Source organism: Notolepis coatsorum, assembly GCF_963971535.1.
Source record: "Notolepis coatsorum genome assembly, chromosome: 2".
In the NCBI taxonomy this organism is placed as follows: Eukaryota; Metazoa; Chordata; class Actinopteri; order Aulopiformes; family Paralepididae; genus Notolepis; species Notolepis coatsorum.
In genome coordinates, this window is record NC_140166.1 from 222,633,063 (window position 1) to 222,647,138 (window position 14,076).

At 45.6% G+C, this 14,076-nt stretch overlaps 2 protein-coding genes across 2 annotated transcripts in view; both read left to right on the plus strand.

Moving 5' to 3' along the window:
- LOC311223793 (uncharacterized protein) overlaps positions 1-4,433 on the plus strand; it is a gene marked incomplete at its 5' end in the record, with an annotated part of 9,335 nt that extends 4,902 nt beyond the window's left edge. Inside the window, one exon of the mRNA XM_084308559.1 lies at positions 2,736-4,433. Within this exon, the coding sequence (XP_084164685.1) occupies positions 2,736-4,409 (1,674 nt within the window). The 3' untranslated portion in view covers positions 4,410-4,433. The remainder of the gene's footprint in view (positions 1-2,735) is intronic.
- A 7,207-nt stretch (positions 4,434-11,640) lies between these two features.
- Positions 11,641-13,317, plus strand: LOC311223794 (tripartite motif-containing protein 16-like; the record flags this gene model as incomplete). Its single annotated transcript, XM_084308560.1, has 1 exon — positions 11,641-13,317. One exon carries the CDS (start codon positions 11,641-11,643, stop codon positions 13,315-13,317), a length of 1,677 nt encoding a protein of 558 aa, XP_084164686.1.
- Between the last annotated feature and the right edge of the window lie 759 nt (positions 13,318-14,076).

The window sequence follows — 14,076 nt, forward strand, 5'->3', positions numbered from 1 at the left end:
TCATGTTCCTTTAATATATCTTAACCGGGGTTCGAGTTATCACCTGAGAGCTATGGGGGCCCCCTGGTTTTTTTTTTTTACTCTTTTTTTCCTGACATTTTGGCCGTTTTTGAAGTCATATTTAGAGGAATATCTCATTAGGATTAGAGTCTAATACTAATGAAAACTAATTAAACTGGCCCCCGTAAATGTCCAAACCCCCCCTCCCACCCCCTCCTAATGTACAGTTTCCTCCCCCTCGTATATATATATATATTTTCTGTTAGGATCTCTGTTTAACAGTACTGTATATTTGTATATACTGTATTGTATGTCACAAATGTAACAGTACTGTATATCTGTATGTCATCATGTATGTCATTAATGTCATGATATATATCTGTATGTTGTGTATGTCATAAATGTCATGATGAATTGAAAATGGGGGACCCTGATGTAAACAAGACAAACGTCTTTCTCTGGTCTGCATCCCCTTAACAATTGTGTGTATTGAGCCGTACTGTATTGTACCCATTCTGCAATCTGTTACAGTTTTCAATCAATCAATCAATCAATCAATCAATCACATCACACAACAGTCTAATCATTAGACTATTGTGTGATGTCATTATTCAGTCTAATTCTTAACCATCAATATTTGTTCATTTTATTATTCACCTCTGAAATATAATGCCATATGTACTTATTTGTGCTTATGAGTTTTAGTGGGTTTTCCTTGACAAAGTAAACTAATTAGAGGTACAGTAGTTGATGACGAGAGAAAGTCCTGAACTATGTGAAAACGAGAAGCCTGCAGCTGCAGAGCCGCAGAGCCAGTGGCGCTCTCAGGGACGCGCTCTGACGGCCGCGCTGTGAGGACCACTCAGCAGCGCCACCCACCCAATGGCTGAATTGGAGTATTGCACTGTGCGGGCACAGCTGTGAGATCCGTGCGAGGCCAGAGGATGTACATACTGTATGAGTAAATTAACTATACTTTTGCTCACACAATATCTTGAATGAATGCGTTTATTTATTTCGAACATAAATTGAAAATAAATAATAATAAAAAACAAGTAATAAACAGATTAAAAAACAAACAAGCAGGAGTAGGAGGATGAAGTGTAAACGTATGTATTCCTACCCCCTTGATTGATTGATTGATTGATTAAAAACTTTATTAACAGATTGCAGAATGGGTACAATACAGTACGGCTCAATACAAACAATTGTTAAGGGGATGCAGACCAGAGAAAGACTTTCGTCTTGTTTACATCAGGGTCCCCCATTTTCAATTCATCATAACATATAATGACATACATGACATACAGATAGTGTGAGGATTCGGTGGTGATGTGGACCCAATAGCAAACACAGGACGAGGATAGAGAGACAGGCAGGACACAACGGGATGTAGTTCAACGAAAAAGGCTTTACTTGTATTTCACAAGGCAGCAAAAAGGTACACTACAAAACATGAACTAAAACCTCAGCAATGCTGGCAGAGAACATAATACGAAAATCCATTATCACAGGGTACAGACCAGAGACAGGTTAACAGGATACAGGAAACATTGATAAAGAAACCGACAGAGGAGTAACCGGGAAGCACAGCATATAAAGGGGACTAATTACAATGAGACACACCTGGACAGACACACATGCTGACAAACAGTGACACCAAATACATGACAGGACTGAATAACAATACATACAAATACAAGAGACAACACACTAGACCAGACCAGGAAACAGAGTGGGCAACATGAACAACATGACGGAGAATACATTAAACATTAAGGACATATTGAGAATACAAACATGAATTGACATCAATAGTGGCAGTAGCGGGAAAAGTCCACCAGAGGGCGAGGGAAAGGGGGGTGCAGGGAAGGGTCTCTGAACTGGCAGGGGGACGTGGCCAGGCTGGACAGGCGGATTATGACAGATAGACAGTATTCAGTATACCTTCACACTCTATTATCTTATGCAACTCATATTCACTCCACAAACTGAAATATACATACATTGTTGAATGAACAGCCTGTTTCTTGAAGTTAGACTCTCCTCTAAATTGAACCGTTTGTCGTAGAGACTTGCGGGTTGTACCATTGTACTCAGTAGGGATATCCTCTTTCATTGGTCTATATTGACCACGTCTTTAGGCCGTGCCCCCTTTTTGTATCTTTTGAACCGTTTGTCATAGAGACAATACAGAGCCTCTCCTGTTGGCCGGTGGTGCACAGGCATCATCCACACTTTCACACTTTCCCCGCACGGAATTGTCTATTTTTTGTCTATTTGTCTAATTGTCTATTTTTTTTATTTAATTTTCTTTTAATTAAAAACGAAGGTTCGAACGTCCGTTCGAAGAACCCTGACGAAGTTTGAATCCCAAAAACAAGCTTTGGGGACAGCCTTACCAAACATATTATTTATATTATTCAAATGGAACTCAAACATGTTCCGTTGTGATGTCACAGTATGATGTCATAATAGTACATTCTAGAACATGTGTGATGTCACAGTATGATGTCATAATAGTACATTCTAGAACATTTGTGATGTCGATGTCATAATAGAACACTCTAGAACATTTGTGATGTCACAGTATGATGTCATATTAGAACATTCTAGAACATTTGTGATGTCACAGTATGATGTCATAATAGGACATTCTAGAACATTTGTGTACAGTATATTCAACAATTCTCTCAGAAGATCTCATTGTGCCTCTTGAAACAGTCTCTTTGTAGAATAAAATGGCGCAGCAAGGAGTTGATCTGTCCCGGGACCAGTTCTGCTGTGCTATCTGTCAGGATGTACTGAAGGATCCGGTAACTATTCCCTGTGGACACAGCTACTGTATGGGCTGTATTACAGACTGCTGGGATCACGATGATCAGAGGGGGATCTACACATGTCCCCAGTGCAGGGAGACTATTACTCCGAGGCCTGTTCTGAAGAAAAACAATATGCTGGCTGAAGTGATAGAACAACTAATGAAGACAGGACTCCAAGCTGCTCCTCCTGATCACTGTTATGCTGGACCTGCAGACGTGGCCTGTGATTTCTGCACTGGGAGAAAGCGGAAAGCCCTCGAGTCCTGCCTGGTATGTCTGACCTCTTTCTGTGAAACTCACCTCCAGCCTCATCATACTGTGGCTCCGTTAAAGAAACACAAGCTGGTCAAAGCCTCCACACGGCTTCAGGAGAACACCTGCACTCGTCATGACAGGATTCTGGATGTTTTCTGTCGTACTGATCAGCAGTGTATCTGTTATTTGTGTTCCATGGATGAACATAAAGGCCATGATACAGTCTCAGCTGCAGCAGAAAGGACGGAGAGACAGAAAGAGCTTGGCATGAGTCAGCAGAAAGTCCACCAGAGAGTCCAGGAGAGAGAGAAGCGACTCAAAGAGGCCCAACAGGCTGTTGATTCTCTCAATCGCTCTGCTGATAAAGCAGTGGAGGACAGTGAGAGAATCTTTACTGAGCTGATACGCTGCTTGGAGACGAGGCGCTCTGAGCTGAAGAAGGTCATCAGAGCCCAACAGAGGACCACAGTGACTCAGGCTGAAGAAGTGCAGAAGAGACTGGAGCAGGAGATAGCGGACCTGAGGAGGAGAGACACTGAGCTGGAGCAGCTCTCACACACAGAGGACCACATCCACTTTCTACAGAGTTACCCCCCCCTCTCCAGTCCCAGTGAGTCTACAGACTTACCCAGCATCAGTGTCCTTCCTCTCCTGTATTTTGCAGATGTGACTGAGGTCGTGTCTAAGCTGAGAGACAAACTACAGGACGTTCTGACAGAGCAGTGGCCCAGAATCTCAACAACAGTGAATGCAGTTAATGTTTTACTGCCACCACCAGAGCCCAAGACCAGAGCTGACTTCTTACAATATTCCTCTCAGATCACACTGGACCCAAACACAACAAACACACGTCTGTCTTTGTCTGAAAGGAACAGAAAAGCAACACGTATGCATCAAGAGCAGTCATATCCTAATCACCCAGAACGATTTATTGGATGGCCTCAGGTTCTGGGTAGAGAAGGTCTGACTGGACGCTGTTACTGGGAGGTGGAGTGGAGTGGAGTGGTTTCTGTAGCAGCCTCCTACAAAGACATTAGTAGAACAGGCACCGGGGTGGACATTGTGTTTGGAGTAAATTCCAAATCCTGGGCTTTAGAGTGCACACCAAGTGGTTACCTCTTCAGACACAATAACAAGAACATAACAGTACCGGGCCCCCGGTCCTCCAGAATAGGAGTGTACCTGGATCACAGGGCAGGTACTCTGTCCTTCTACAGCGTCTCTGACACCATGACCCTCCTGCACAGAGTCAACACCACATTCACTCAGCCTCTCTATCCTGGACTTAGGGTATATGACTCTGGGGAGGCTGAGTTCTGTGAGCTGAAGTAGAGATCAGTGACATTCACAGCTCCTCTACCCAGGGTTTGGGATTTAAATTGATCTTGAAGATGCTGAGTTGTGAAAGATGAGGTAATTAGGCGTTACATTCACACAGTCACTCTATTGTTGTTCTGAAGGACACATACACACACACACACACACACACACACGCACACACACACACACACACACACGCACACGCACACGCACACGCACACGCACACACACACACCAGAGTCATGTAATATATTACTCACACACACACACACACACACACACACACACACACACACACGCACACGCACACGCACACGCACACACACACACCAGAGTCATGTAATATATTACTCACACACACACACACACACACACACACACATACACACACACACACACACACACACTATGTTGTTCTGAGGGACACACACACTCACACACACGCACGCACACACACACACACACACACACACACACACACACACACACACACACACACACACACACACACACACACACACACACACACACACTATGTTGTTCTGAGACACACACACACACACACACACACACGCACGCACGCACACACACACACACACACACACACACACACACACACACACACACACACACACACACACACACACACACACACACACACACACACACCAGTCATGTAATATATTACTAGGGTGATCGTGACTCGGCGTCACCAAACCCGACTTGGTGCGGTGAGATGGCCGGGGGCAGCTCCTTGAACTTGCGAGGCCCGGGAGAGTGCTTAAGATTGGGCACACCGGGTTTTGGCGTTTTTTTGTGGATACGGCTGAAACGCAAAATTGTGTTTGCGTTTGGAGATACGCAAAAAAAACGCTTCGACAACAGCGTGTAGTCAGCACGCTAGCCGTTGTTGCGAAAACGCCCATGCGCAGTAGATACCATCTGCGTGCCCTTCCTGTGTACAGTGTGTGTGTTTGGGACAGAGCTCCGTGTCCCAAATAGCTTCAGCTACCCTGTGTTGTCAAGTTATTGTTATAAGGACCCCAGTCCAAGCTACAACAGTCTGCATTCCCTTAACAATTGTTTGTATTGAGCCGTATTGTATTGTACCCATATGCAATATGTTAAATAAAGTTTACATCCATTCATTCTGCTAGCATTACCGATTGCATGAGCAGCTGGCTAACGTGAGCTATCAGGATTCAGACCCTGTTAGCTCAGAGTTCCTCTTTCAACTTAAGAAGCATTAAACAAAATGGCCCAGTCATCTATTCACCTTTGTTTAATACACACAGCGTTGTCTCTAATGTTATCTAACTACTGATAGCTCGCGATATCATCAGTTTTGATGCTGGCTAAGTAGCGTGAGCTAACGTTAGCTTCTAGCCACAATGCTATATTGTTATAATGGCATACTCCATTGACGTTAGCATGCAGCTAACAATGCTACAATGCTACCGATCGTTTTTTAGCCTAAACTATCCGCTCTTGGTGGTCACTTGTGTTGATGTTAGTTTTGTTTCATCAACAAATGACAGGCAGAACACACAGTGAATGTATCCGTTTTGTTTATTGCACTTTTATTAGGCTTTGCTGAAAAATTATTGCTGCATTGAGTAAAGCAAGATGGTGGCGCGGCATAGGCGCCTGCCTTATTGACATTTTCTTTTGCTGGAGCTTCCACCAGGAAGTGTATTGGCACATTCGTTCTGATTGGTTGAAATTGCCTTCATGTTTGCCACCTACTGCCACCTACTGCTTTGGCAGTGTACTACATCAGTGTGCTTGGCTGACAAAAACGAAAAAAAAAACGAAAGTGTGACTCGAGGCGCATGACGTCGCGGCGATACGCGGCGATACGTATAAGAAAACAATACGAAGATGATACGAAAGGTGTAACCTCAGCCTTAGTCTGATTTCCATTTAGGGGGCCAGAAAATGCTGCGAACCGGGCTCTGAGTGGGTCTGATCAGACTACGGAGCCCCGGGACGTCCGGGGACCCATAGCCTGGTTCTCAGCATTTTCGATGCTGGAAGTGATTGAGGGAAAGCGCCCCCACAACGAGATGTACCCGGGGGTAGAAGGCCCGACTGGATCCGAGCAACGGTGCCCCCTTGGGGGCCAGTTGCGGGTAAGTTGCGGGTATTCAGCAGTTCCGATTCTGAGCATTTTCGATGCAGGAAGTGATTTAGGGAAAGCTTCCCCACAACGAGATGGACCCAGGGTAGAAGGCCCGACTGGATCCGAGCAACGGTACGCCCGTGGGAGCCGATACGGAGCCCCATGACGTCCGGGGACCCACCCAGAGCCCGGTTCGCAGCATTTTCTGGCCCCCTAAATGGAAATCAGACTAAGTGTTGAGCTCCAGGCCCTCCACTCGTCCCGGTGTGCCCAATCTTAAGCACTCTCCCGGGCCTCGCAAGTTCAAGGAGCTGCCCCCGACCATCTCACCGCACCAAGTCGGGTTTGGTGACGCCGAGTCACATATTGTGATGAGACTAGAGTAGCTAAACGGATAACCAACACAAGACAAAGACTAGGCAGTAACACTAATACAGAAGACTAAACACACTGGGAACATAACACCAAAGAGACAAGAATACTTAAACCAGACAGGGGAACAAGAAGGGCAACATGGCAGACAGGGAGACACAGCAGGAAGGGAAGGGCACAGAGGAACATAGACAATCTAACCAAACACAAGTGTACGAGGAGCCCCCCCAGAGGAGGTGAAGGGAACTGTCCATGCGCAGGCGGGGAGAGGAGTCCCCCCAGAGGAGGTGAAGAGAACTGTCCATGCGCAGGCCGGGAGAGGAGTCCCCCCAGAGGAGGTGAAGGGAACTGTCCATGAGCAGGCGGGGAGAGGAGTCCCCCCAGAGGAGGTGAAGGGAACTGTCCATGAGCAGGCGGGGAGAGGAGCCCCAGAGGAGGTGAAGGGAACTGTCCATGAGCAGGCGGGGAGAGGAGCCCCAGAGGAGGTGAATGGAACTGTCCATGAGCAGGCGGGGAGAGGAGTCCATGAGGAGGTGAAGGGAACTGTCCATGAGCAGGCGGGGAGAGGAGTCCATGAGGAGGTGAAGGGAACTGTCCATGAGCAGGCGGGGAGAGGAGTCCATGAGGAGGTGAAGGGAACTGTCCATGAGCAGGCGGGGAGAGGAGTCCATGAGGAGGTGAAGGGAACTGTCCATGAGCAGGCGGGGAGAGGAGTCCATGAGGAGGTGAAGGGAACTGTCCATGAGCAGGCGGGGAGGGGAGTCCATGAGGAGGTGAAGGGAACTGTCCATGAGCAGGCGGGGAGAGGAGTCCATGAGGAGGTGAAGGGAACTGTCCATGAGCAGGCGGGGAGAGGAGTCCCAGAGGAGGTGAAGGGAACTGTCCATGAGCAGGCGGGGAGAGGAGTCCATGAGGAGGTGAAGGGAACTGTCCATGAGCAGGCGGGGAGAGGAGTCCATGAGGAGGTGAAGGGAACTGTCCATGAGCAGGCGGGGAGAGGAGTCCATGAGGAGGTGAAGGGAACTGTCCATGAGCAGGCGGGGAGAGGAGTCCATGAGGAGGTGAAGGGAACTGTCCATGAGCAGGCGGGGAGAGGAGTCCCAGAGGAGGTGAAGGGAACTGTCCATGAGCAGGCGGGGAGAGGAGTCCATGAGGAGGTGAAGGGAACTGTCCATGAGCAGGCGGGGAGAGGAGTCCATGAGGAGGTCGGGGGAAGTGAGGTGGAGGGAAAAGTCCAGGGATTGGAGGGGGACGTGGGCAGGACCAGGTGGAACATAACAAGGACTCTATTCAAAATAATAGCATACAAGTAAATATTGAATGTATGTAAGTAGCTAAAGTAAAATACACATTCTGTATGGTGTACTACACAGGATTATAAATTCTCAATGCATCAACCTCTGTGTGATGTCAAACTGGTTGTACATCCAGTTATGCTGGTTGTGATTCCTTCCTTTTGACATTGACAGACTTACACATTAAATGTGCATTATGTTTTCCATCTTATCACATATTTTGGATTAAAAGAAAGTACAGTAACTCGCAGGGTTTGTATACATGTAGTCGAGGTAATAATAAATTAGGAAACTTCCTTTGAAGTGTATTATAGTAAATGTATTGAGATCCCTAAACTGGAAATACTCAAGTAAAGTATCCTAAAAACTGTATTTAAATACAGTAGTAAAAGTACTTTCTTTCCTCCCCTGGGTTCTCTACTTTCTTTGTTACTGTACCTATTTTACTCATGCATATTTGGTAACATCAAGTTATTCTCTAGATATCATATTAACAACTGTACTGCAGAGGCCGCTACACATGGGTTTTATAGGTTTTCATTGCATTATCATTTCATATATATTTATATAACTTTGCTCATGAAATGAGAATGACTGCAGATGTACTTTGACACTAATGCCCAGCAATGAAGTCAGGGTTTTTCTGAGACATAAAGGAAACTGGTAAGAAACCAGCCTTCAAACAAATCAGTAAATCAAATCAGTGAAATAACAAGAGAGAGAGCAAGAGAGGAGAAAGAGGGAGTGTGAGAGAAAGAGAAAGCAAGCGAGGAGAGAATGAGAGTAAATGAGAGAGAGACAGTGAATCACTACCCACTTTCAAAACACTCTAGAAGAGCACCTACGGGAGACTGCAATTCGAAACTGGCCCCTGTAAATGTCCTAACCCAACCCCCTCCAATGTACAGTAAATGTCCTAACCCAATAATACACGAGACCCTCCTCTTGGAACCAAGTATGGTTTCGTCGATATTCCAATGTACAGTTTTGCTTGTACAGTCGTACAGTTTCCCCCACCCCGCCTACCCAACCCCCCACCCCACCCAACCACCTCCAATGTACAGTTTCTTCGTCAAATGTATATATATATTATATATACTCTCTCTTTTTATTTTTTTTACTTTTTGTATCACAAACAGTACTGTATTTGTAAATCTGGTATGTCATAAATGTATAGATGTGACAGTACTGTCTATCTGTATGTTGTGTATGTCATAAATGTTATGATGAATTGAAAATGGGGGACCCTGATGTAAACAAGACAAAACGTCTTTCTCTGGTCTGCATCCCCTTAACAATTGTGTGTATTGAGCCGTACTGTATTGTACCCATTCTGCAATATGTTACAGTTTTCAATCAATCAATCAATCACATCACACAACAGTCTAATCATTAGACTATTGTGTGATGTCATTATTCAGTCTAATTCTTAACCATCAATATTTGTTCATTTTATTATTCACCTCTGAAATATAATGCCATATGTACTTATTTGTGCTTATGAGTTTTTGTGGGTTTTCCTTGACAAAGTAAACTAATTAGAGGTACAGTAGTTGATGACGAGAGAAAGTCCTGAACTATGTGAAAACGAGAAGCCTGCAGCTGCAGAGCCGCAGAGCCAGTGGCGCTCTCAGGGACGCGCTCTGACGGCCGCGCTGTGAGGACCACTCAGCAGCGCCACCCACCCAATGGCTGAATTGGAGTATTGCACTGTGCGGGCACAGCTGTGAGATCCGTGCGAGGCCAGAGGATGTACATACTGTATGAGTAAATTAACTATACTTTTGCTCACACAATATCTTGAATGAATGCGTTTATTTATTTCGAACATAAATTGAAAATAAATAATAATAAAAAACAAGTAATAAACAGATTAAAAAACAAACAAGCAGGAGTAGGAGGATGAAGTGTAAACGTATGTATTCCTACCCCCTTGATTGATTGATTGATTGATTAAAAACTTTATTAACAGATTGCAGAATGGGTACAATACAGTACGGCTCAATACAAACAATTGTTAAGGGGATGCAGACCAGAGAAAGACTTTCGTCTTGTTTACATCAGTGTAATGTAATTCATCATAACATATAATGACATACATGACATACAGATAGTGTGAGGATTCGGTGGTGATGTGGACCCAATAGCAAACACAGGACGAGGATAGAGAGACAGGCAGGACACAACGGGATGTAGTTCAACGAAAAAGGCTTTACTTGTATTTCACAAGGCAGCAAAAAGGTACACTACAAAACATGAACTAAAACCTCAGCAATGCTGGCAGAGAACATAATACGAAAATCCATTATCACAGGGTACAGACCAGAGACAGGTTAACAGGATACAGGAAACATTGATAAAGAAACCGACAGAGGAGTAACCGGGAAGCACAGCATATAAAGGGGACTAATTACAATGAGACACACCTGGACAGACACACATGCTGACAAACAGTGACACCAAATACATGACAGGACTGAATAACAATACATACAAATACAAGAGACAACACACTAGACCAGACCAGGAAACAGAGTGGGCAACATGAACAACATGACGGAGAATACATTAAACATTAAGGACATAATATACAAACATGAATTGACATCAATAGTGGCAGTAGCGGGAAAAGTCCACCAGAGGGCGAGGGAAAGGGGGGTGCAGGGAAGGGTCTCTGAACTGGGGGGGGGACGTGGCCAGGCTGGACAGGCGGATTATGACAGATAGACAGTATTCAGTATACCTTCACACTCTATTATCTTATGCAACTCATATTCACTCCACAAACTGAAATATACATACATTGTTGAATGAACAGCCTGTTTCTTGAAGTTAGACTCTCCTCTAAATTGAACCGTTTGTCGTAGAGACTTGCGGGTTGTACCATTGTACTCAGTAGGGATATCCTCTTTCATTGGTCTATATTGACCACGTCCTTAGGCCGTGCCCCCTTTTTGTATCTTTTGAACCGTTTGTCATAGAGACAATACAGAGCCTCTCCTGTTGGCCGGCGGTGCACAGGCATCATCCACACTTTCACACTTTCCCCGCGCGGAATTGTCTATTTTTTGTCTATTTGTCTAATTGTCTATTCTTTTAATTAAATTATTTTTTAATTAAAAACGAAGGTTCGAACGTCCGTTCGAAGAACCCTGACGAAGTTTGAATCCCAAAAACAGGCTTTGGGGACAGCCTTACCAAACATATTATTTATATTATTCAAATGGAACTCAAACATGTTCCGTTGTGATGTCACAGTATGATGTCATAATAGTACATTCTAGAACATGTGTGATGTCACAGTATGATGTCATATTAGAACATTCTAGAACATTTGTGATGTCACAGTATGATGTCATAATAGGACATTCTACAACATTTGTGTACAGTATATTCAACAATTCTCTCAGAAGATCTCATTGTGCCTCTTGAAACAGTCTCTTTGTAGAATAAAATGGCGCAGCAAGGAGTTGATCTGTACCGGGACCAGTTCTGCTGTGCTATCTGTCAGGATGTACTGAAGGATCCGGTAACTATTCCCTGTGGACACAGCTACTGTATGGGCTGTATTACAGACTGCTGGGATCACGATGATCAGAGGGGGATCTACACATGTCCCCAGTGCAGGGAGACTATTACTCCGAGGCCTACTCTGAAGAAAAACAACATGCTGGCTGAAGTGATAGAACAACTAATGAAGACAGGACTCCAAGCTGCTCCTCCTGATCACTGTTATGCTGGACCTGCAGATGTGGCCTGTGATGTCTGCACTGGGAGAAAGCAGAAAGCCCTCAAGTCCTGCCTGGTATGTCTGGCTTCTTACTGTGAAACTCACCTCCAGCCTCACTATCAATCTGATACCTTTAAGAAGCATAAGCTGGTCAAAGCCTCCACACGGCTTCAGGAGAACACCTGCTCTCGTCATGACAGGATTCTGGATGTTTTCTGTCGTACTGATCAGCAGTGTATCTGTTATTTGTGTTCCATGGATGAACATAAAGGCCATGATACAGTCTCAGCTGCAGCAGAAAGGACGGAGAGACTGAAAGAGCTTGGCATGAGTCAGCAGAAAGTCCACCAGAGAGTCCAGGAGAGAGAGAAGCGACTCAAAGAGGCCCAACAGGCTGTTGATTCTCTCAATCGCTCTGCTGATAAAGCAGTGGAGGACGGTGAGAGAATCTTTACTGAGCTGATACGCTCCTTGGAGACGAGGCGCTCTGAGCTGAAGAAGGTCATCAGAGCCCAACAGAGGACCACAGTGACTCAGGCTGAAGAAGTGCAGAAGAGACTGGAGCAGGAGATAGCGGACCTGAGGAGGAGAGACACTGAGCTGGAGCAGCTCTCACACACAGAGGACCACATCCACTTTCTACAGAGTTACCCCCCTCTCTCCGGTCCCAGTGAGTCTACAGACTCACCCAGCATCAGTGTCCTTCCTCTCCTGTACTTTGCAGACGTGACTGAGGTCGTGTCTAAGCTGAGAGACAAACTACAGGACGTTCTGACAGAGCAGTGGCCCAGAATCTCAACAACAGTGAATGCAGTTATTAATGTTTTACTGCCACCACCAGAGCCCAAGACCAGAGCTGACTTCTTACAATATTACTCTCAGATCACACTGGACCCAAACACAACAAACACACGTCTGTCTTTGTCTGAAAGGAACAGAAAAGCAACATGTATGATGTTTAAGCAGTTATATCCTGATCACCCAGAACGATTTATTGGATGGTGGTCTCAGGTTCTGGGTAGAGAAGGTCTGACTGGACGCTGTTACTGGGAGGTGGAGTGGAGTGTAGAGGTTTCTGTAGCAGCCTCCTACAAAGACATTAGTAGAACAGGCACCAGGGAGGACAGTGCGTTTGGAATAAATTCCAAATCCTGGGCTTTAGAGTGCAGACCAAGTGATTACCTCTTCAGCCACAATAACAAGTACATAGCAGTACCGGGCCCCCGGTCCTCCAGAATAGGAGTGTACCTGGATCACAGCGCAGGTACTCTGTGCTTCTACAGCGTCTCTGACACCATGACCCTCCTGCACAGAGTCAACACCACATTCACTCAGCCTCTCTATCCTGGACTTAGGCTTCACTCATACCCTGGGGAGGCTGAGTTCTGTGAGCTGAAGTAGAGATCAGTGACATTCACAGCTCCTCTACCCAGGGTTTTGGATTTAAATTGATCTTGAAGATGCTGAGTTGTGAAAGATGAGGTAATTAGGCGTTACATTCACACAGTCACTCTATTGTTGTTCTGAAGGACACATACACACACACACACACACACACGCACACACACACACACACACACACACACGCACACGCACACGCACACGCACACACACACACACGCACACACACACCAGAGTCATGTAATATATTACTCACACACACACACACACACACACACACACACACACGCACACACACACACACACACACACACACACACACACACACACACACACACACACACACACGCACATGCACACGCACACGCACACACACACACACCAGTCATGTAATATATTACTAGGGTGATCATATTGTGATGAGACTAGAGTAGCTAAACGGATAACCAACACAAGACAAAGACTAGGCAGTAACACTAATACAGAAGACTAAACACACTGGGAACATAACACCAAAGAGACAAGAATACTTAAACCAGACAGGGGAACAAGAAGGGCAACATGGCAGACAGGGAGACACAGCAGGAGGGGAAGGGCACAGAGGAACATAGACAATCTAACCAAACACAAGTGTACGAGGAGCCCCCCCCAGAGGAGGTGAAGGGAACTGTCCATGCGCAGGCGGGGAGAGGAGTCCCCCCAGAGGAGGTGAAGGGAACTGTCCATGAGCAGGCGGGGAGAGGAGTCCCCCCAGAGGAG